The sequence below is a fragment of the Mya arenaria genome, chromosome 5, assembly GCF_026914265.1.
Source record: "Mya arenaria isolate MELC-2E11 chromosome 5, ASM2691426v1".
Classification (NCBI taxonomy): Eukaryota; Metazoa; Mollusca; class Bivalvia; order Myida; family Myidae; genus Mya; species Mya arenaria.
The window spans coordinates 49,286,440-49,310,902 of NC_069126.1; the positions used below are offsets into that span (position 1 = coordinate 49,286,440).

The following is a 24,463-nucleotide window of genomic DNA, read 5'->3' on the forward strand; positions in this document are numbered from 1 at the left end:
CACTATTTTTATCATTTCAATGTCAACTGTGAACCAGTCCAATATAAAAGTAATCGCTACCCGGATGTTAACCCTCAGTCGGTGTAAATTATTCACGAATAGAAAATGTGCTATCGTCATGCTAAAATGGGACAGAATCGATTTTGCGTAACATTAACACATTTTTAGACCTAAAAAACATTATGATCGGGAATGACCAATTTCTTGTTACATGCAATACTGTTTTTATCCGACACGTAGTCTTTGTTTTCAGTGATTTAATAAAGGTGTGTTTAGGCTTAAAACAGTAAGCAGTGGATCATGTCTGCTAATGTTACACAACAATTGGAGGACAGATTACCGTAACGTTATCACCATGCGCAATTACCGAAAATTTAGGTATATTACGAATGAAATGCAATCATTTTAGATATATTATTGTTTTAATTAACATTTCTTGCTCACATTATTCAACAGACAAGAAAAAAATACTAACCAGATGTTACTGAAAAGCATCCTCAAAAAAGTGGTATATTGGTACCGGGAAGATTTTCTGTCTTTTTTGTCCTAAATATCGGCATATTTTTACATTTTTTTACCTTATTTAACACAATATTTTCATTATTTTAATACAAATCACTTCTATAAGGTGGTCTTATTGGGTTAGGAAAGGCAATTGCTGTATAAATGACGTTGACATGCAAAAATAATAAATGAAAGAAAATGGGCCACATAATTGCCTTTTTTGTGAAATCTGCCGACAATGAAGCCTTTTTTTGTGAAATCTGCCAACAATGAAGCCCATTCAAGCACACTTTTAGCAAAACAAACTCATCTGTATTTCCAGTGCCTAATAAATCACATTTCGGCAACCATTTGGAGCAGTAAAAGCCCATGGACAATTCTATTGAAGCATTATCCGTGTTAAATAAACTACCCTTGTCAGCCAAAATCCCATTTCTGGGCCAGCAAACCCATGTGCTGCTCTTATTAAGGTCTTATAAAGCCTACTTGATATCATGATAATCTGTTATACAGCCCAGACAGAGATCAACTCCACACATAAGCAGCTCCAATTAAGTTTACTTAGTGCCAGGTAGACCACTTTTGACTGCCATTAAAACCAAAACAAACTCATGTGCAGCACTAGCAAAGCCTTTTCTGTTTGGCAGCTGTGCCCATCTAGAGTCAAACCCATGTGCAGTTCTAATTAAGCCTACTTAGTGCCAACAAGACCATGGTTGGCAACTATGAAGCCAGTTTAGAGCAAAATATCTGATGTGTAGCTTTAATGAAACAGCAAAGCTAAACAGCGCTACTTCTTGATTTAAAATAAGTTTACAGGAAATATTATCGACATGTAATAAATATACTTTATCAATAGATATTTAATTATCTGACTAGTTTCAGCAGAGTTATGGCTCTTGACTTGGTATGGTCAGATTGAGTCAAAATTACACTAAATGTTATTAACTTAAATCCAAAAAATGAATAAATAGCATCTATAACATTGGTCAGTTTTCAACGTTTAAAAATGACCCGACTACAGTTTAGATAGTATTCAATATTTGTATTGGATCTTTTAGCAGGAGTGATTTAGACGGATGTCTAGTGGTGCATGCCGTCGGCAGGCTTTGGCTCTATCTGGGTGTGTCAAGGCCCTGAGCGAGGGGTAGACTTATTATTCGTGTGATTGTGCTGAAATCTAGTTTACTGATAATAACTGAGGCGGTAAGATAAAACCGAAAGAGGAAGGTGTGGAAACTGTAAGGAGTTTTTAATGGTGAATACATGCATATAGTCACAATATTTAACTTTGTCTTTAACATTTTTTTATTTATTTCATTTGGGACAAGACAGCACATAACTAAGGTAAACACATTAGATTTTAATCGATATTAACCATTCACTTGTTTTATTATTTGATGATATTAATTAACATTTTCTTTTATCAACTAAATCCAAATAGAAATAGTTTTGTTGAAACATCGTTTTCTTTTAAACGTCAAATTAAATCGATTTATAACTAAAATGTTCATAATGCATTTTGGTTATACTGAACCCGTTTGTGCATCACATATCGGAATCGTATGAACAGTATTAATGAGCCAGTCTCTGAGAAAACCTGTAATAATTGTACTGTATAATTGTAGTGTATATAATTATATTGAAATTTAGAATAGAATTCACCCAAAACATATTTTAATCAATCATAAATCAGTTTAATTTTTTTAAAGAGTTTAGTTATACATGGATATTCTATTTCGTGCACACCAGGCATTTTCGGTGAATTTAGCCATGATGGAAAATCCAATCTAGCAACACTCTTGCCAGATGAGACACGCTCTACTACGCGCTACTTATTATCATTATTCTTATTTGAAACGTTCATATTATCATTTCAATTCAGCGCAATTAAAATATATGTATGCAAGTCTTTAAAATAAAAATGAATAATCGTCAACACGTGAGTTTCACAGTGAAATGTAGAAAAATGCATTTTCTACGTCTGTTTTTTTCTCAAGAAACTGTAAAATTCAGGTATGCAAGAAACAATACAATCATGTGTTTCCTGTCTGGGCCGTAAAATCCATCCCTTGGGCAATCTTTGATCGAGGTTACCTGGGAAGCCTCGTAACCGGCTTACATTCGTACACTCTGGTCAGATTCTCTCTATTCAGACCGGATACCTACGTATGATTGACATTAATTATTAGTCCGTTGGCTATATTTCTTGTTGATATTGAAGCTGAATGGTTTGTGATTCATTTAACCTGCTGTACATTCATTAGCCCTGCTGTACCTGTGTTGTTTTCGTTTTTTATCGCATTGTTTGTACTTCTTCGCTGGAAAACGTTATTTTATCGATTACATTTTGGACACCGTTCAATTTTTTCCTACATACACTGTATATAAGAAATTTTTAGTGTTCTGTATCCTAGATAATGAAATTCCGTGGAATTGTCCAAGTTTTTCCGAAGACAAGCGAGTATAGTCCCGCAAAGATTTCTTGACGCTTGTAAACACTTTATACGTATACCTATATTTTAAAGTTTATGATGTTGTACTTGCGTGTTTCAACCATTGATGATGTCACGTTGTAAGGCAATGTTCCATGTTGGAACAAGGACATTCACGAACAATCAAAAGTGTATTGGGTTAAATAAACAACAGTTTCTTTTAAACGTTCAGGAATGGGCAATGAATACTCTTACATATAGTGTGCTTTTCGATGTAACTGTGTTTTAAGAAATTTTACTCAATATAACGGGTTTTCATATTGACTGACTCTTTTGTGAATACATAATTAAAGACACAGCAGATAGGAATCAGAATGTAATTTAAAATCATCATTAAAATTTCACATACATGCACAACTGAATATCTCACAATATATAAAACAAAAACATTTCCTCATGTGATAAATCGAAATTTTATAATCATATAAGATTAAATGAAGTATTTGCTAATACTCTTGAAATACACAGATATATGGTATAGGTTATCGGCTATCGAATATTTAAGGTTAAATCACGTATCAGGAAGTTTTCATTTTTGCGTTGTGCATAAACCTATCATGTACGTCGCTTAAATCATTAAATAATTATGTACAGCAAGGTTAACATAGGCGATTTATACAGGAAATTTAATATAGATGATGTTATATTGCCGGTAAACATTGTTTTGGTCTAAATGACTTTCTATTTGTAACTTCGATGTGTGTAACGTTACCATATAAAACAATCTGCGCCATATTTAAAACGCTTAATCATTTGAATGTCATAAAACTGCAGAATATGTGAACTATTTGAAAATAGTCAGCCGTGTAAAAACTATGCATCATCTGTTAACCTTTATGTGCAATGCACTAGATGTAAAATTATTCTGAACCATCTGTTAAATATGAACCAAAATATTCGGGATTTGATTTTGGATATTTTCAATTGTGAAGATGGAAAGCGCAATAGCAGAAGCAGTAGCAGCAAAATCATCCACATAAATCAGCATCAACACTACCTTCGTAACCATATTGATCATGTAGGGTGTTGGGGGGGGGGTAATTGTAGGTAATTCGTCCAATTCGTTCATAAATTTTGAACGTATTGCCTTGGTATAACTTTTTTTAAGCAATTCTGAGGTTTTTAAATCAGCAACAATTTGACCAAGAGTAACTAGAGCTGTCACAGGAGTGACGAATACCCCCAAATGCCGCCTGGACACAGGAATGGCAATCCATTTCTTTGAAAAGAGGCCATAACTCCAAGGTTACTGCACACTGCATCTTCTTTTATCATGCATGTATTGTTTTATTTAAATCTGTTGGGTAATTAAGAAGTTACACTGCTGACAAGAAAAACTAGCCTTTCATGAGTTATCGTCCGGAAACCGTTTTTTCTATTTTCAGTAACAGTGACCTTGGCCCCAATATCGAACTTGACCTGTATCTTCTGATGTTACACCTGTGTACCAAAAATTGTTCAAATTTGCCTAGCATTTCATGAGTTGTCGTCCGTAAACCGTTTTTCTATTTTTAGTAACAGTGACCTTGACCTTGGCCCCACCAGCCCCATATCGAACTTGCCCTGTATCTTCTGATGTTACACCTGTGTACCAAAAATTGTTCAAATCTGTCAAGCCTTTCATGATTTATCGTCTAGAAACCGTTTTTCTATTTTTAGTAACAGTGACCTTGACTTTGGCCCCACCAGCCCCAATATCGAACTTGACCTGTATCTTCTGATGTTACACCTGTGTACCAAAAATTGTTCAAATCTGTCTAGTCTTTCATGAGTTATCGTCCGGAAACCGTTTTTCTATTTTTAGTAACGGTGACCTTGACCTTGGCCCCACCAGCCCCAATATCGAACTTGACCTGTATCTTCTGATGTTACACCTGTGTACCAAAAATTGTTCAAATCTGTCAAGCCTATCATGATTTATCGTCCGGAAACCGTTTTTCTATTATAAGTAACGGTGACCTTGACCTTGGCCCCACCAGCCCCAATATCGAACTTGACCTGTATCTTCTGATGTTACACCTGTGTACCAATTTTTTTTTCAAATCTGTCAAGCTTTTCATGAGTTATCGTCCGGAAACCGTTTTTCTATTTTTAGTAACAGTGACCTTGACCTTTGCCCAACCAGCCCCAATATCGAACTTGACCTGTATCTTCTGATGTTACACCTGTGTACCAAAAAATTTTCAAATCTGTTTAGCCTTTCATGAGTTATCGTCCGGAAACCATGAAAACCGACAGACCGACCGACAAGCTCACTCCTATATACCCCCTCAAACTTCGTTTGTGGGGATATAATGAATTAGTGTGGTGGTAACAGACTCACATTGTCATTTATACATCTTCAAAGATTAATTATTTCCTTTCAATAGTTTTTGAACATGCCCTTGACACATATTGCCATTGAAAGGGGAGTCAACTTTAAACATTTTTGCCTCTATAGAGTTCAACTTCTGTCAAGGTGCAAAACTGTATATTGCCATAAATCTATTATCAAAGTTTTATTCAATTCGGACATATACTGGTTGAAAAATAAGAACAAGAAGTTTTGTATTCAAAGCGCCGCAATCGTACTCAAATGTTTCCGGGAGAATAAAATCAACAAAATGTGTCCAAAAGGAACAATTACTGCACGGCGCAAACCTTAACATACATATCTATTCAATTATCTAAACTAGATTCCAATTCATATTTTGCTTACATGAATTTGAGACATTTAAGGTAAAAGGGGTCATAACGTTCACTAAAGTGCCTAATAGTTAAAATGCATGCCATGTGTATAAATGAATGTAAACATATACCAATTTTCAAAGTGGCATTCAACAGTTTCCTGTAGTTTTTTAATTCATGTTTTGAAAAAAAAAACGTCTGAGAAGAAAAATTCAATTGCATTAGGGATAAGCAGTATAGCACTATTATCAAAAGATAAAATTTCTGCTTTCTAATCAACTATCAATTTCAAAGTTTTATTCCATATGCGTAATTCCACGTTAGACATTGTACAAACGTATTTTAAGAACATTCAACGTACAAGGGTAGTTTACTTTGTAACATTTAGGCGAAGAATTATAATTATTACACTTTGTCGGCTTATGATAATATTCAAGTTATGGCTTGCACGAAGCTGACATAGAACGTGTCATATAGTCCGCATTGTCATCTTTACCCTCTCTTTGAAGTTTCAATAAGTTTTCTCCAGAAGTCTACGACATCTGCTTCCGACAAAAAATGGACGAAGAATAAGTAAACTGACAAAAACAACACACCTTACTTTCCGAAAAGAAGGAATATAACCAAAAGCGAGAAGAAGAATAAAAAGACTGGATTATTAACTGATTTTGGAATATTAAAAAAAAATCATTATTAGAAAATTCACAACCGGATACGACTTTGGCATAGGATAAGAAACGTCATTCACTATTTTTTAGTTTCATCTAGATCCGAAGAGGAGTTTTTGTAGATAAAGTACGCATAAGAATCTAATATGTAATAAAAATCAATAACTTTTGAAAGGTACTTCGACCAACACTACCATCGACATGTATTATCAGTATTATTATGATCTATTCCTGTGCAGATTCATTCAAACCTGAAGCGCGCGTAATTTTATGAACATTAGATTATTCGAGAACGACCATGCATACATGGACAATAAGACGAAGTTTTCTTAATACCAAATACATCTGTTCCATGCTAATATGGCCGTGGATTTAGGAGATACAGTTTGCACAAGATTAGGTCTACAAACAGACGGATATATGTACGGACAAGCTGAGTCAAGTTTACGGCCCCTCCTCTTAACTTGTAATACACAACGTGTAAAAATACACCATATCACCAATTCCGATTTTTTGGTTTTTAAAGTGTATACATGGTGCAGAATCGTTTTACAAATGGTGCATGGCATAAAAAAATATTACATAAGGTGCAGACAATTTACATATGGTAAAGAGCTTATTTTTAAATTTTCTTTTTATCAAACATGGTGCAGCATTACATGATGCAGCATTACATGGTGCCTTTTTAACATGGTACTGTATCAATATGCTCAATGGTGCAATAATTGATTGAGAGAAACCATTTGATACTGTCGCTCAAAACGCTTTAAGGTTAAATTATCACAGCAATCAGCCTGGTTTCTTGTCTTAACTGATAAAAAAAGATAAGGCTATATATGGGCAGATGATGTTGCTCTTTGAAGAACAAATACGTTTAGCTACCAACAACTAACACGGTGAAGAGCCCTTTGAAGAATGCTGAATACATTTGTAATACTTATTCAGAAAGATGGCAGCATTACTGGGACGTACTGAAGTTGGTGTGAAGGAATTTGGGAGGACGGTGACGATCCCCGATGACCCTAAAGCGAGCCTCATGTACTATCTTGACTGTATCTGTGTCATTCTCGACATGAGCGCTACAGCAAACCTAACCAAGCTAAGGTAAGCCATCGTAAGGTACCCATGCGTATTGAGTCGGTGATTAAGTTGATGATATTGATCGAGTTAATGATGATAATAAGTGATTCGATGAGTTTGACAGTTACAAATTTAAGCTTGGTCTTTAAGCAATACTATCAATATTGAATAAGACCAATATGAAGATGATGACGTTTGTCTTTAGGAACTATAAACGATATTACATGTTGACGGAGGCGGAGACGGATGCCCTCGTGTCTCTTTGCTTTCTCCTTTCACCCGATGAGCTCAACGGCAAGGTGATAATACAGGTAAGTAAGTTGTGTGTGATTGGTAATGATAATGCGTGCCTATTTGAAGCATTGAAGTCCACCTCAAGTATCCTTTCTTCTTTAGATGTATGCATGTGTCAGTTTTAAAAGAATTTGTATGTTAATGACTTTGAAATCAAACAGGGAAAAAGTAATATTAAGGAAGTGCATTATTCGTGTTTAAAAATGTGTTGTGTACTTTAGGACGATGCCATGTGTGGGGACAGTTACAACGCATTTTTCGAGATCAGTGCGGTCCGCCACGATCTATTGGTGACAAACAGTATCCTTATAGGTGGACAACAGCGCGCAGTCTCGAAGATCATGGCATACAGGCATCTATGGATTTTAAACTACTGGACCACACCGATGAAAGCGTTCGCAGGTCGCCTAGCAAGGATCGCGGCCGGTAGTGCGGCACCTCAGCAATGGCCAGCCACTACGTACAACCAACCAGCCACTGGACAACAGCGTAGCACAGACACCGGCGACGACTGCTGCTGTACAATTCTTAAGATTGGTTTCATTAGAGCATAGCTGATTAAGTTTAACGTTATTGAATGTCAGTACACCAGTTACTGTTGAGTGGGCGTCTCCTCATATGGTTTTTGTTTGAGAGCAATATCCTGTTGGACTACATGCATTTCTTCTTTGTTTTCTTTGTACACCTAGAACAACACAGACTTACTGCTTCTGGGCTACTTCCACATGTACTATGTATGACTATTATCGAATATTTTATCCCGTTTATATGTTACATACACTAATTACATATTAGTTTAGTTTAATTTACCATGTTCATTCTTTTTCCTATACTGCACAATCGAGTTTACTCTTTTAGAATGTATCAGAGCTCTACCATTTAACTTCAAATATCATAATCCTGTTCACCTAGTCAATACCAGTATCCGTTAAAATGCGTTATTCTCATTCACAAATTAAAAACAAATCGTTCACCTGTTTGCATGCCGAGGACTTTCTCATTAAGAACACATGACTTATATAGAACGTACAAAGGGGATGAGATGACAGATAAGAGAAAACGAATGTTTGTATTGTACCTTTAAGGCGCTGATACTGATGCTCCGACTAGAATCTTTCGTTTGCAATTTATTACTGTATCATTATATTCTTGCAGTATTTGTTTCATTGGCGCCTGCATTGACAATTAGAGTTCCACAGAGAAAGGACCTTTAACCTGCTCCGGCCACCTTATTGTGCTGTATAGAATGTGCAAATTCACCATTACCTTAAATTTAAAATGTTTCCAGCAGGTAATTGGGTAGATAGACTTAATGAATTACTTGGATTATATTTAATCCTTGGGTATAAAGGCAAAATTTGAAGAGCACTTGCCTTCTATTTTTTGAAGATGAATACCTGAAACAAAATATAATTATAGCATCCTTTCATAACAAAACTTTCATTGCTTTGATTTTTTATGAAGATATTGCTAATTCATGGTATCTTTAAAACCTTTTTTTGCGAACACGTTTTGGCTGACTCGGAGTGATTTGGGATGTGACTTCATTTTCTTCAAATATTTCTTCAAATATTTTACATTTTAAAATCATTTGGATGGAAAGATTAGCAAATATGTCGCATTTGTTTTTAATAATATTTTCTATTTTAGTTTTAGTACAATGATGCTTTGTATTATGAAACTCTATGATCATACAGTTTTAAACCTTTCATTTTATAAGGTAGACTGTGTGGGATACTTATAGTTTCTTACATTGACTGCATCGTAAATAGTTTTTGCATTATGTGCTATGAATTGTTTCCCTCCGTCTGAAGATAGAGTTGGGATCTCTAATCATAGAAGGACTTGGGGTTTACCTTTACGTTTATTATTATTTGTTTTATTTATTATTTTCCTCAAGTTAATGCATACTTTGATAAGATTTACCTCTTGCGTTTTATCTTTATTAAGGATTGTTGGGATAAGAGTGAGGTTTGTGCACATAAACTGGTTTAAACCCCCAGTGAATTAACATTTTACTGACCGTTCCAAGGCGGTACCGGTATCAATTCTTGATAAACATACCTATTTTATATTCTAACAACATTTATTTACTAGCAACACTACGAAACAAATTCAAAATAACTCGTGTTAAAATTTTAATACCTAGAATTCAGAATAATGTCATGAGATCATTACTGATCCTGGTATCTGTTGAAAAACCATATAATTTAATTAGATGGAAATATTTAGAACACTATAAAAGCACTTACTAAATCTTAACAAGATGTAGCACACTCACTCCAATTCGCGTCGTATAACTAAGCCGTTCAATCGTTTACTTGTAAAAGTCACAACAACGATGTCCGCTGATACAAGTTTTATTGTAAGCTATATTTATTTGCAAATTTATTTTTTCTATTTAGCGGGAGCAAAGCTGTCTCTCAGATCTTAACCTGGCAGACTGCCAAAACCCGGTCCTAAGATTTCAACCCATTGCAATTTCAGATTTTAACTACTTTGCCTAATAAAACCCTCACTCCTAACTAGAGATAGACGCTGACTCTAAACTAACTTAATTTCTTTCTTCCACTTTGAAGCTGCGGAGTGTTTAATACTTCACAATTAACCCCAATTGCAGAAGTATTTACTAACTACCCTTTAAAAGTTAAACGATACCATGCGATACATTCACATCACAATCGAAGTGCTTTACTGGCTATCGCCACAAAAAGTAGCTTGTCAATCAATAGTTTCAATAACGTACAACTAACGAGACCAATCCCCTTAAATAGGATTTTAGTAAAGAAGATTATCAAACTTATTTCTGGACTGTAAGAAAAATAGCCATGAGCGGTAGACCTTAGCCGATCGATATCTTGATGGTACAAAGTAACGAATGAGTTTAGAAAAACGCATATCCTTTGATAATTAGGGCCATTCTTAGCATATTCTAAAGCGATTAACTGTTCCATCTATTCTCAGAATATCTAATCGACACCTGCCGGTACGGTAATGAAGCTCCAGTAAAAATATGACATTGTAATCACTTAGTTGCTAAAGAGGAGAATGGTGACCGTACCAAAGTTGAATTATTATTGACGGGGGTCATTGTGCTACAAACACTTTTAGATTTAATTTCCACAAAATGTCCAAATGTAAATCACACAGAAAGTTCGAATTATAGAAAGTTTTTTTCTAGCAATGATGACAAAACTGAAGCGAATAGACAGACAATCGTAGCTTTTAATACTGGTCCCCATTGTTCATGAACGACATCAGTGTTACCCTTTAAACTTGAAATATTTTCTTATGTGGTTTATGATTAAATAAACCAAGTTCCACTGAGACACAGTAGATCGTAAATGTACCCATTTAAATGCAAGAGGAGTTAGGTTTAAAAAAACAACAACAGTAATGACGTTTACACAACACTGTTAACTATAACACAGTTTCGAGCTTTGCCAAGTAGCTCGTTGATTTGTTGAGCTCTTTGTAAGGCAAATAAAAAGGCTTAGCCTGAACAGTATGTACACACAAAGCGGAGTAAAATACACAAACATATCCAACAATTAAATCATCTGACATTTTTTTTTCTGCATTGTTCCGAAGAACGTGGCCCTGTAAATTCACTGAAATATAAACTGAAATATAACAACATGATGTGTTTTACTTTCAATTATTTTAACTTGAGTTAATCTTACCAAGTTGAATGTCCACTGGTAATTGTTTCAATATATCTTATTAGCATTCTTTTAAACGTTTTAATAAATAACTTTTTAAGAATAATTTTCATTCATTTGCCCATTCAATAACAAGTTGATACATGTATATTTTAAATTAGTACAGTATGTTTTAGTGGAACAATTATGAGGCAGTTATACAGCTCCGCATGGCCATGTTACGTAACTGTTACTAATAATAAAATTGTTGAAAACTGTGTTGAATACCGCATGCAAAATATAAACCTTATGAACAGTTATCCTTCGTGTCATGCTGTCTCAACAAGAAATAACAATAAAAACACATGTACAAATAAGGTTTATAGTCTGATTCAACTATCAAACGTACAAATGTGGCAACTTCTTACCACTTTGCCCGGTGTTGAGTTGAATTTTTTTCAACCCAACACCCTCTCATCTCTCCGAAAAGAAGCTCTCAATTTTCACGTACGAGGCAGCCTCTGTCCATGAGGGTCTTTTTTTAAGAAACCCTAAAAGAATAACAACGTTATACTATATCGACTTTCTAGTTCATTGCTAAGGTATTTTCGTTAAAGAGTTCTCAATGATAAATTATTCAGTATATGATCAGCATGTAAATTATGTTTTACGAAATGCACGATATCAGTATCAATAATGTAATTGAAAACATGTAAACAATATAACTGTCGGGTCTATTTCCGTCTGTCAGTGATGTAACGGCACGTGCGAGCACCAGCTGACATAATCATGGAAAAATACCGCTTGCATCATCGACATAAAGTATTCTCAGCTGAGTCTGAGTCTAAAATCGTTAATGTAACAATCCTTAATAAAGATGAAACGCAAGAGGTAAACCACCAAACATAATTGTTAAAATTTTCCATGTAACCAAATGAAATCTAATCTTACAGTGATCCATTACTAAAACTTTTCAATCCTTATACTAAAAAGCGACAGAATAGTCGAGCACGCTGTTTCTGTAACAGCTCTTGTTTTTACTATTATATTTGAGGGTTCAGACAGATTGTATTTATCCTAAACTGTTAGTAACGGTTTTAGCCATTATTTTTCGAACAGAAATGTGAAAATCTGCAATATGATATTTTGTCAGCAATCTTTTATTACTAGTTTGCCGATATTTTACGCAACATTTTGCTCTTTCTGAGACGAGAAATAAAAAAGTTTTAAGAACTGTATACCGATAAGTGTGAGAGTGCAGCTTTATAATAGAGTTGACTTAACAAATTAACTTTTTCATATCGTTCAGTTCCGTGAAAGGTAATTTCATTAAAGTAAAGATTAAAAGAGATTTTTTTTGTGTCGTAGTTAAGAACAGATCTTTTCATACATACACTTCAAAATGCGCTTGTACCATCTGCTGTGTTAGCTCTTAAATTAACTCGCATTCGCAATGGTCTTATCTGATATTATACAAGAGGCAATGACACTTCCGAGCAAGATCAAAAGAACGGACATCAGCATAAAACGCAAGTATTACTCGTTGTTCTTCTAATATCACAATTATGAGGGCGAGTGTTGTACAATATTGCGCTGAACTCGTGTGAGAGTGTCAGATAGGTTCATTCTTACCCGAGTGTAGGGTGTTTTGCGGAAGAAAGGTGTTTTGCGGAAACGATGTTACGCAAAACACCCTGCGCGAGGGTCGGGATGAACCTATCTTACACGAGCGGCTATGGTAGATGCTTTTTCTCCCACCTCAGTTAAGTTAAACAAAATTAAGTAAAAATGTATTTTTTGCTGGAACTCTTTTGTGCTTAGTGAAAATAACTGCGTATGGATATGCGATATTTCGTGGAAGTCATGGATGTGCGCGCAATGATTCTGATTATGTTAATAGTCAAATCGGTCTTTAAATAGTTCTAAGGAGAGTGAAGCATTATTTCTTGAAAGGTGCGTGAAAACTGTTTTATGGTTGCATTTGAAGCGAGAAATACTTAATTAGCGTTCTAAATATTGCGCGAAGACAAGATTTCCATGAAGCTACAGACGACAGTCTTCAACAAGGGAGGTAATTACAATGTGATGACCATTAAAAAGTAGTTCCATACGAGCATTTTATCTTCGCCCGTGGGCAAGATAAGAATTTCTAGCATGGCTAAATTATTGAATCTACTGATCTGAGGTGGGGAAAATTATTTTCCTAATATGCCAGCCAAGGTCGTTTTCAAGATAACATGAATCTGCAAATTTTTCATAAAATCGAAACACTGAAAGCTTAGTAGAGTCAGCCAAAGAAGGTTTTAAAGATAACATTAATTTACAAACTTGACACATGTGACTCATAGCATGGTTAAAATAGAATATGCACTTGGGTGTAACTTTTCTATTAAAGTGTTTTATATTGAGGTAAAACAATAACTTCCTGTAGATGATATTTAGTTCACGGTCATAGAAGTATAAAAGATGCACTCTTTTTTAGCTTGCAATAAATATTTTAATTGGGTTAATTTTTGTGTTATTTTTTGAAAGTTCTTTCATCTAAAATAACCTAAAGGTACGGGTTTACAGGTTATGGAAATTCAATTGATTCATGTCCTTTGTTGGTTGCAAAATCATGTCATTTTTACGAATGATACATGTATATCTTGAAGCATGCTTTGTATGTATTTCATGCTGTGCTCCATGTTGACACTCTGCCGAATACATAATTACATATGCACAGGTAACTGAATAATATATTCACCTGTTTTTGTTAGACCCCGGGCAATTATTGTCTAGTTGTAGATACAGTGTTGCTGGGAGGCTGGTCAGCATGGACAAGAAATGTACCAACACAGATCGTGTAATTACTCCCATGTGCCCAAAGAAAAAGATCAAAGAATCCATAAGCACCAATACCATGGGCAATAGCACCCATTAGATTCATCTTAACAGTGTACAAGACCGACATTGATTTTGGAGTTGTTGAAAGGTGTGGTACAGAGGTCTTGTCCTGATCCATACCATCTAGGATGATGGATAATTACTTGTCGGGGTTTGCCTTTGCCTTACGGATGTGTTTATGGTACTCCTTTTGCTCGAAACTAAACATACTGTGTTCATACAGAAGTCTTTTCTCAGGTTGGGTTTTTGCCGTTTCTCTTGGCATCTTTGACACATGTGTCACAGACTGTGAATCTTGTTGTCGAAATAATGTAAATAGTAATTAATAGGCACATTAAATATCAAATAAACACCTGAATAATTTGTAGCCTTAAGACACTAGGAACAATTATAAAAGGCCAATGCCTTAAACCCTAACAGACTGACATAACAGATAACTGAAGTAAAAAGATTCTTAAATACCCTTCAGAAAACAACTTTACATAAATTGTTCAGCTTATTTGCATTTTACATAATATAAACAGTTGATAAACATATCACCTGAAGTGGTTACTGAGACTCATTATACAGATCAGATACATACTATTCCAAACAACACAATTCCTAGATATCTGATGTGGTTTGAAAACATACAAACCTTTGGTATCTTGATTTGTGGTAGTTACTCCCTCCATATTCGCATAAACTGTTTTACTGATATCAATCCTTCAGTGGTCTGCTTGCTGAAGCTATTGTATGTGGATGCCTTTGTCAAGCAACATGCTCGAAACATTCTGTCTTAGATGAAGAAAACATATTTCTTTAAACATGCCAATTCATTTTGTTTGTCTGTCATGTCGGCTGACAAACACAGAACATTTTCAATAAAACTATTTACAAATGAGAATAAAATGAATGTAATGGTATTTGAATTAACCAACCAGAGAACCTATAAAAAGTAGAATAATTTGAGCCGAATTCTCGCCGTTCATCATTATCTTTCCAGAAAACTGGCATGTAATATTAATAGCTATTTGCAACACTTAAGTATTAAGAAATAACATTTTATTGTAAAGATAAAATACAGAGCTTAGGGAAAGTGTATATATATTATTTCTTCAAAAGTCAAAATATAAATGTCTTCTTACATACAGAAAGTTTTGGCTGCGGAATGCGTATTTAAGGTAAAAAACACTTAAAATATTGATTTAAACAAATAAATCACTTTGATTAAGGTTCGCAATCAGACTTAGCAGGGTTCTCAAAATGTTCGACTTGAACAGCCCTTTTTGAATTTGTAACAGGCTTTCTAGGGGGGCATGCCCCCCCCCCGAATTTCTTTTTAAAACAAGCATGCAATTTCCTGAATTCTGAGCACTTTTGGGTACAGTTTTTTTTTAGGAGATTTGAAGTGAACAACAATGCAAATATTGCATAAAAATGCTGGGTTTGTACATAAGATCACATACAACATACAGAATGTCATACAAATCATACATAATCGTCATTCACAGAAATCCAAAACCAAAAAGTCACTGTCAGTATCTGTATCATCACTGTCTTCATCTGCCTCTATCAGTATATCTTTGAGAAATGCCTTCACCATTGACCTTGACACATGCTCTTCAAGATCAGTCTGGATTCCCACTTTATCTGAAAGAACAATGGGGGCTAGATTTAGAGTTTATACGTGGTAGATTAATTTCCATAAAAATACAGTTCATGAAGTTATTTGCGTAATTTAAATGGGGAAAAGTTGCACTACTGATATCTAAAATATGCCCTTGGTATTTATAGTTGTCAATGGTACAATCTAAAGATCATAGATCGGGACCAGCAGAACGATCGAAATGCGAACATAGCCTTGTAGGCATGGATTGCGGAAATGCATGCAAGCAAATCAAAATGCGATAAGATAAACTGAAACGAGAAACATCGAGCAAACTTACGCAACAGGTCTTTTATAAATTGATGCATATCCAATAACGATCATTCATACTTACGGGTGGCTGTTCGTGGCCGAAAAAGTCATCTTTTTTACCTTTTCTTTGACATTTGGTGATGTTTTGGTCTGACAGGAAACCGTTAGTGCGCATGCGCGAATTACGGAAAATTCGTACTATTACTAATTAGAACCCGACATAGGCGTACGAACGCTGTAGAAAGGTCAGGATACAATCGGTTTTAAATATTTAAGTACAGAATGTAACTTTTGGGTTCTTACCATAATTCTAACCAGTAAGCCAACTTCATTTTCATCAAGTTTTCATTGTATCTCAGTAGCCCAATTTACCGCTGGCATACGACCTAAAGCTAAAGTCCAGAGACGAGTGTATCTCTCATCCGTAATTTTTATTAAGTACCGTTATATACAGCGGACCGGTTTTTCCCGCAAAAAAAAAAAATTTGTTAAAAAAAAAGTACCAAGTATTAAACCCCGAAGGGTTCAATACTCGGTACTTTTTCTCTTCTTTTCTTTTTTTTGTATGAACAAGTATAATTTGAACATAACACACATTTATTCATCTCATATATACAATTCATTCTTCATTAGAATACACATTGAGCAAGATATTAATTTCTCGCAAACGATAAAACAATTCATCAATGTCAGCAAAACCATATATCGCAATAAGTCTATCAAACTCCGGACTTTCATAAATGTAATCGTCAATAAGAACTAGTAACAAAGAACGTCGCATAATAAGATCATCCACATCAGGCATTTGAATAACATTAGGTTCATTAATTTCTAACATATCAAGTGCTTCTTCTAAAACTAATTGTTGTTCATCAAATTCTTCCACATCCGGAATGCCCATATCCTGATACCCGGGGTCCCCCGGATCCAAGTACTGAATTGCCGCCATTTATAACACGAGTTTTTCTTTCAGCTCAAGCCACTGAAATCCCAAGTGCTTCACAAGGTCTGCGTCCATGGCACTCAGCTCTCGCCATTCATCGGTACGGGCTCTAATGATGGCGACCGCGGCGGGGTCTTCACAATTTTCCGCTTCCTGGATCTCAAGGTATGTTTTGACTGACTGATCGATCCAAGATCTGCAAGAGACTCGTACGTTGGCGAGTGCTTGGTTAAATATCTTAAGAGCCTCCTCAGGAGAAAGACTGGCAGTCTTAAGATGAGTCTGATGAGCGTCTCCACAAGCTCCGGCTTCCGCATCTGGAAAGTATATTTTTGATGTTATAGCAGCAGATGGGGATTTATTTATATAGTGTGTATTAATAAATTGAGTCAGTTGCATTTGAGGTTTTTTTACTGGGATCACAAACTCCGCTTCTTCATCTTCAATAAAGGTTTCATACAGATAATTAGATAGTTGCATCAAAGGTGAGTTGAAATGAGAGTACCAACCTCCAGTTTCATCTGGTTTGGACTTCTTCTGGATTGGTGACCAAGGTGGCGTCGGAGGAGCATGGGCTACTTGCAAGGCAGGGATGGCAGGCTCTGGCCAATCATTCAAGAGTTCATCTTCCATCCAGCTCAAACATGGAATTTCTGGGGTACTAGTTACCTTTGGAGCGAAGCGTTTCGAGTGTTTCTCGTGTGCCTCTTGTACTTTGCTAATCATGTGAATAATCTCTTTGATAGCTTGTTTGACGGGATAGCCGTCCTTCTGAATCAGACTTCATTTTTCTTTCTCAAATATTTTGAAGATCCGCACAAGACGTATTTTGTGGTACTTGAGTTTCGCCATTATATCGGCGGGGATGTCCTGTACTCTGTACCTTTCCTCACGGCAGTTTAGAAGGATACAAGTGTCGTTATCCCATTTGAAGCTGTAATCTCCAGCTTGCTGGTTCCACATGATCAAGTGCTCTGTCATCTCCCGGATGACACAAGACATTGGATAACCATTCTCCAACCGACTAGGTTCCAAGGTTAAGTACCTATCCACTCTTGTTGGGTTTGGTGGATTACGTGCATTGGCAAAGTACTCAGGTGCTGCTGCTTCAATCCATTCTTCAATCGATACATAATCACTCAGCTCCTTCTTGATGAAGACATCGAGAGCTTCTTCCACTCCGGACCTTTTATCTGAGTCTGTCTGACACTCATAACCGAAGTCTGTGCCTGTGTCCAATTCGTTCTTAACGTACTCGAAGCAGTGCGGCATGAACCTTAAGTTGGGATTGCCTGCATTTTTCAACACTTCTGATTCTACTAGGTCTTCATAGATCAGGCATCTATTCCTCATGGCTTCTTCCTCTTCAGAGTAATTGCACCATGGTTTGGTGTTACATGTCAGTAACACTGGCGTTCTGTTCAAGAACTGGGGTGCTTTATTCTTGACACCTATTTTCTTGTTTTGACCTTCTGAGATACACTTCCATTCCTCGACCTGCTCCGGTTTTGTAAGGTTGAGCTCTGGTATGAGTATTACTTCTTTGCCCGGGCAGTCCATGAAAGCAAAATCCGCTGATGGCACGGTCTGTCCCACGATGTTAGGTAGTGGAATCAAGCAATTAGTCCAGTACGTCTTACCGGCGTTGCTACGACCGTGCATCATGAAGGTATTGATCTTCTTGATCTTCTTACCCAAGATTAGGTAGAGGTCAAGCATAAACTGGGCGGGCGTGATGTTTTGTTCCCTGCACCAGTCTATAAATGTGCGGCATGTTTCCTGGGTGGACATTTGATCTTGGTCATGGCCAAAGTTGGCTTCGATTAACGTATCTATGTACGTACTGTTTGTTTGTCGTTTATCTATTGCCATTTCGGCTTGAGCCTGGTGAAGCATTCGTAGAGAGTTCATGCTGGTCATTATTGTCCTCCACCTCTGTATGTCTTCGAGGGGTACTGGTACGCGGGCTTTGAGGTGTTCGAGGACCTCTTCGTAGGTAGTCCCCGAACACTCTTTCATCATCTGAATTATGTGATCTATTTTCCGCGCGGTCGCTGATATGGGGACCTTCGGGGGTGCCCTACTCGTAGAAGCCCTCATAGTCTCTTGATAAGTCTGATATACTGGATCCGTTACTTGTAGTTGGGAACCCAGAGCTGCTGTCGGAGACGGGACTGTCCGGAGCGATCGTAATTGTTGCTCGAATGGGCTCTCTCCCGAATATGGCTCGCTCATAGGGGGTGCTTCGGTGTCCACCCAGGATCCTCCGAAGAGGGCCTCCTCCTGATCCTCTTGCCTCCACATCGTGGCCACTGTGCCGAGATCTGACTCTGGTATGTTCTGTTGGAGCTTCTCTAGCAGCATTTTGTTGTTGACTCCTACGAGCAGCCGGGGTGTTTGTACCATGTATCCTATCAAGCCAGTTAGATTCTCGCAACGCTGATACCGTACCTTCAATCCATTGTAAAATGTCTTGGTCTCCTTCACTATCTGAGTTAGCTTCATGAATTGCCAGTGGCCCGCTGGAAAGGACGGCACATAGGAGTGGAGGAGAACATGAAGGTGGAGTCCCCGGAAAGAGCACGTGGGATCTGAATGGCCGTCGTGCCAGGAGACAACGCTTGGCGAGGTTGTGCACAGCGACTTCATCGCATCTACAACTTTCTTCTCTGACTCTCCGATGGCGTTGTATATGTTGGCGGGGGTTGAGTACTGCACAGTGGGTATACAGAATTGGGCCTTCGCATAAATGTCTGCGGACGTGAAGTATGTCCGACATACTTCACCAGTCTTATTTCTTACGTAGTCACCGTTCTGTTTTGTTAGTGGTTTCTGAGGTTGAAATGCAGCAGTGAAAGATGTAAATTCGTCTGGTAACTCTAAGATGATTGAATAAAGTCCGCCGCCTGATGTGATGTCAGCTGGATAAACTGTTTTTTCCCAATCTTTTTTGTGGGTGTTTGTAGTTTTTTTAGGGTATTTTTGGTACCAATAGCCTGGAGCAGACCTGAAATTTATAAAAGTGTGCTATAAGGACGTTTACCAGTGGTATAGGATGCTTGTAATGGACATGGACATCCCTCCATCATTGGTGCATTTTGTTTATCTACAGCTAAAGTGTCTACTCTTTCAGATAGATTATTGTATAGGTCAGTCCACCGTTGCATTTCTCTGACAAATCCTTCTACACGTTCAATGATTCCATTAACCCTATTTAACAAATCATTTGGCTTCTGATGGTTAGGGTCTTTACCACCATCAGCCTTTGGTATAGGACCAGTGTACGGAGTGAATGGTCTTTTGACAATGGTGTTAGTATCATAATTAGTCATTTGATGAAGTATGCCATCCACCCTATCAGTCAGGATTTTAATACGTTTACGACTAATAACGTCATTAATCATATCTACAGGCTCGGGTATTGTTGCAATGTCAGTCTCGTGCTTATGTTCTAGTTTTCCAATTCTACTACTTAATTGCAGAATTTCAGTGGGTATGAGTTGCTTATCGACACGTTCTAGTTCTGTTTCTATACTAGTTAGTGCTCTTTGCATTTCAGTCTGTTTCGCTAGATAATCAATACGTCCTTTTTCCATGGTATCTAATTTTGAACCTACATCTGTTACTTTCGCTTCAATTTTAAGTACCTCTTTATGAGTTTTGGTAAGGTCATCTATTCTACCGATTAGTTTGCGGAATTGTCTTTTAGGAACAACTTCTTCTATCATGTATATCGCTACAGTATACTCATACCCGACTTTCGATCTGTTCTCGCCATCATCTCTCCATTGACAAACTAAGTTTCCTTCTAAGTCAAAGAAGACAAGATGACTAGCATCAAGACATCTGATTTTAAATCCTGAATCATATCTATCCATACTAATAGCCACCCTATAGTAATTGAAACGAGTCCAGTCTATTCCATCCCCCCATTTGTGTTCAGTAGGAGTCATAAGTTCACCATTAAACCCAGAACTTATTTCGCCGGCTATAGATGGATAGCATACTCTATCATTACTTTCTTTATCATTCATAACATTTCGTTATGGTATTACATTAAGATCTAAATCAGGAGTTTTTTCAACTTCAATATTCATTGCTTTTAATCCTTGTCTAATATATCTAGTTAATGTATTCCAGTCAAAACCGGAAGTTAAATGAACTTTTTTCCACATATCTTCTGCTGCCCATTGAAATGCATTAATGAATGTTTCCATTGCATAATATGTTAGTGGTTCAAATTTAATTATTTTATTGGGGGGTTCTGACCTGTCTGCCATTTAGTCGTCCTTGTTTTTCCTGGGCTTTTTGCGAGGGGGGTCTGAGAAGATATCAGCCTGGCTATCCTGTTCGTATGACATAGGAGTCTGCTTTCTGATGGTTTCTTCGTCCTCGGGTGTGATACTGAGTTTTAGTTCTGGAAATGATTCCCCTGTGGGCATCACCTGCTGGATGGAGGTTTGACCTGTGACCTGCAAAGGAGTTGTAAGCGTACTCTCTTGCAGCTGACTAGCAGGCATATCAAATAATGAAGTAACCCCCTTTCTACCCCCTTCATCAAATTCCATATCTCCAACAATGGCGGCTCTGTTGACCACTCTCATTTTTTTGAGAATGCCAGCCTCATTCAGACGACGGACAGCTTGGACATCACGTATGTCACATAGATTTTTATTAACAGTACCATATTGATCAAGTTTGGGCCACGGTACATAACTATAGTTGTAACCATGCCTTCGGCGAGTCCATACAGGATAGTCCTCTATCCCGATGGCTCGCCATGCCTCTGCAGGCCTGAGTGCTCGAAGGTTTGTAACTCGTACGTCACCATCAATGCCTGGGATGGCTTGGACGGGGAGGAGAGGACCGATTTCGTCATCTTTGTTGTCAGCTGATGTCTGGGTCAATACGCCCTCTTTCCATACGTAGTCTTTCGCCACACTTTGACTGTCTGCTTCGAGGTCAAGTACTTGGTCAAATAGAGTAATTTCGTCTTGACTGAACCCCATGCCCTCCAAAGCGGAAGCATAGAACTCAGGATTACGTAAGTCATGTCCAGTTTCACGTTCGTCTGTCTTCAGATTACCGTCACCGGCCTCTGACTGAATGTTTCTGACCACAGGGATCTCATTGATGACCGTATCAGTAAGGGCGTAACCTTTTTTGACTAACTCACTTTCAACAGTAGCTTGCATAGTTATGTCTTCGTCAAGGACAACGGGTTTAGGGACGAGAGCGTCATTTCCGGTTCTGAGGGCGGACTCTTGCAAAATGTAAGCAGTTAATGGCATGACAAAGTTTTCAGCATGGACACCAGGATTGTACCGTAGTACATCAGCGGCAGAATTATCCCAGGGATCAACATAACGTTCATTCATTCGTTTACCTTGGTCACCTAGCATTAACATTTCAACCCCCATGCGTGGAGAGAAGTAGAACTCAATGGTAGATGTATAAGTAACCTTAAATTGAGCTCTACGTTGGGCACGGCCCCTAGCTGTATAGAAAGGGGCAAACCGGAAGAAGACAGGCATGGGGGGGATGATGGGGGAGCGGTTCTGTTGGGTCGCCATGTTGGCCTGAATACCCCACACTGTGTCGAGCATTTTATTGGCCAGATTGAGCGTTGTCTTGTTACATGGCAACTGATGCATTTCAGCGAATGAGCCTACTGGGATGCGACCTGAGTCTAGTTCAGCACTAAATCTAAGCTCATTGCCAGTATTCCAAGTAAACATAGCAAATAGACCATTGTATACATCAAATGCCTTAAGTCTGAAGTCACGTTGGGGCTCATTACGGGTACTCTGATACATCTCACTGGGGAACTGGACCTTGACCCGGGGTAGTAACCCCTCCTCCCATGTCTCTGGTTCGACACGACGAAATCCTTTATTGATTTCGAAGATAGTTTTAGTGCCTATTGGCACTATGTTACTGGGTCGAAGTAATCTATTTTTATCTGAGAATACTTCTATAGAGTCTGACATAGGGGTGGTCACTATGCGACCATCCGCCTGGATTTCATCGCGGGACGTTATCAGATCATGTACATGTACACCATGGCCAGTGATACGATAGCTATTACACTTTGACATGTAAGGTAACAACTTGGATGGGGTACATGCTGCCTTAGTAGTATTATAAGGAAGTATACTAGCACCCCAATCATACGAGTAGCAGAGCTCTCCTTCTGCGTTGCTTTCGACCTTGGCTCCTCCTTTTTCAACGCCTGGGCCAAGGAAGTGTACAAATGTACGAGAGAATGTTACAGATTTTTTACCACCTGAAGCTACATCATGTGAATAAGTCTGGTGGATAGCATTTCCATTACTGACTCCTTCGCCAACTCCAAGGTCTGCTTGCTTCTCTGTGTTCTTCTTATTATCAGCTGCGACACCTGAAGACATAGTGCAATAAATACATGTAAATACAAAGAGTAATAAATTTTCATTGTATCTCAGTAGCCCAATTTACCGCTGGCCGATATCTGGTTTGAACCGGTCAAATAGGCCGGCGGCCGGTTCATTTTGAGAACCCTGCTTAGTCAAGATATATTTTTTGTTTTTCAAAAGCATGTTGTTTAATTTTTATAATGAAAGTAGATCCAGCAAGCAGACCGAAATGAGCATAATGTCTCCTTTTTTTTTTTTTTTTTTAAATTCATGTGCCTTAATGTTCCAATTATATGGTCCCATGACTAATCAGGCACAGACTTCTTTTTAATGGTACTTAAAACTTGATCATGTCTTTGGACTGAAAACAGTGTTCCCAGTGATGTATCTGAAAAACCTGTCATTCTAGCATTATTGATTTCAAAAAATAAATACAATTAGTGCATGAAACAAACACTTTCCTTTAGTGGGTGCAAACCAACGCTGGTAGAGAAAGATGAGAAGAAACTGACACCATAATCACTAGAAAACCAGGACTTACAATATTGATAGATACTTTGACCCTTTATCAAAACATTGACAATTGCATAATACATTGTTATCTGTAAATATATTACATATTAAACATACACATAATGAAATCATTATCATGTGAATTCATAGCATTAATATAATTTTAAAATACATAAAACAGTCTTATTTTCTGAATTTGGAATACGAAATATAGAACGTGCGGTTTCACTAAAAGTTTCTTGGTTCGGCCAATATATGAGTATAAGTCAAAATCTAAGATAAGAAGGTATGTTTCAGAATAAATATAAAGTCAAATTTAGTTAATACCCTTGGTTCATACATTTGTGGACCCTTTTTAAACGAGTGCCGGTACAAACCAACCTTTGTCAATGCATGCTTGCATGAACCAAGCCTCCTTTGTTGACAATTTGTTTCATTACTAATACATGGACAAATTCACGGACAAATCCACCTTAG

At 37.3% G+C, this 24,463-nt stretch overlaps 1 protein-coding gene across 1 annotated transcript; it reads left to right on the forward strand.

The window, feature by feature from the left end:
- Positions 1 to 1,782: 1,782 nt before the first annotated feature.
- Positions 1,783 to 8,262, forward strand: LOC128235763 (uncharacterized). The gene is made up of 4 exons (XM_052950561.1): positions 1,783 to 1,851; positions 7,280 to 7,438; positions 7,620 to 7,725; positions 7,930 to 8,262. Exons 2-4 carry the CDS (start codon positions 7,284 to 7,286, stop codon positions 8,260 to 8,262), a joined length of 594 nt encoding a protein of 197 aa, XP_052806521.1. The 5' UTR covers positions 1,783 to 1,851; positions 7,280 to 7,283.
- Positions 8,263 to 24,463: the final 16,201 nt, after the last annotated feature.

Excerpts from the sequence above, each read along its gene's own strand:
- LOC128235763 (XM_052950561.1), top strand. The coding sequence starts at position 7,284 with ATGGCAGCATTACTGGGACGTACTGAAGTTGGTGTGAAGGAATTTGGG. Across the intron at positions 7,439-7,619 it reads GCAAACCTAACCAAGCTAAG|GAACTATAAACGATATTACA; the intron begins GTAAGCCATCGT and ends GTTTGTCTTTAG. Across the intron at positions 7,726-7,929 it reads ACGGCAAGGTGATAATACAG|GACGATGCCATGTGTGGGGA; the intron begins GTAAGTAAGTTG and ends TGTGTACTTTAG.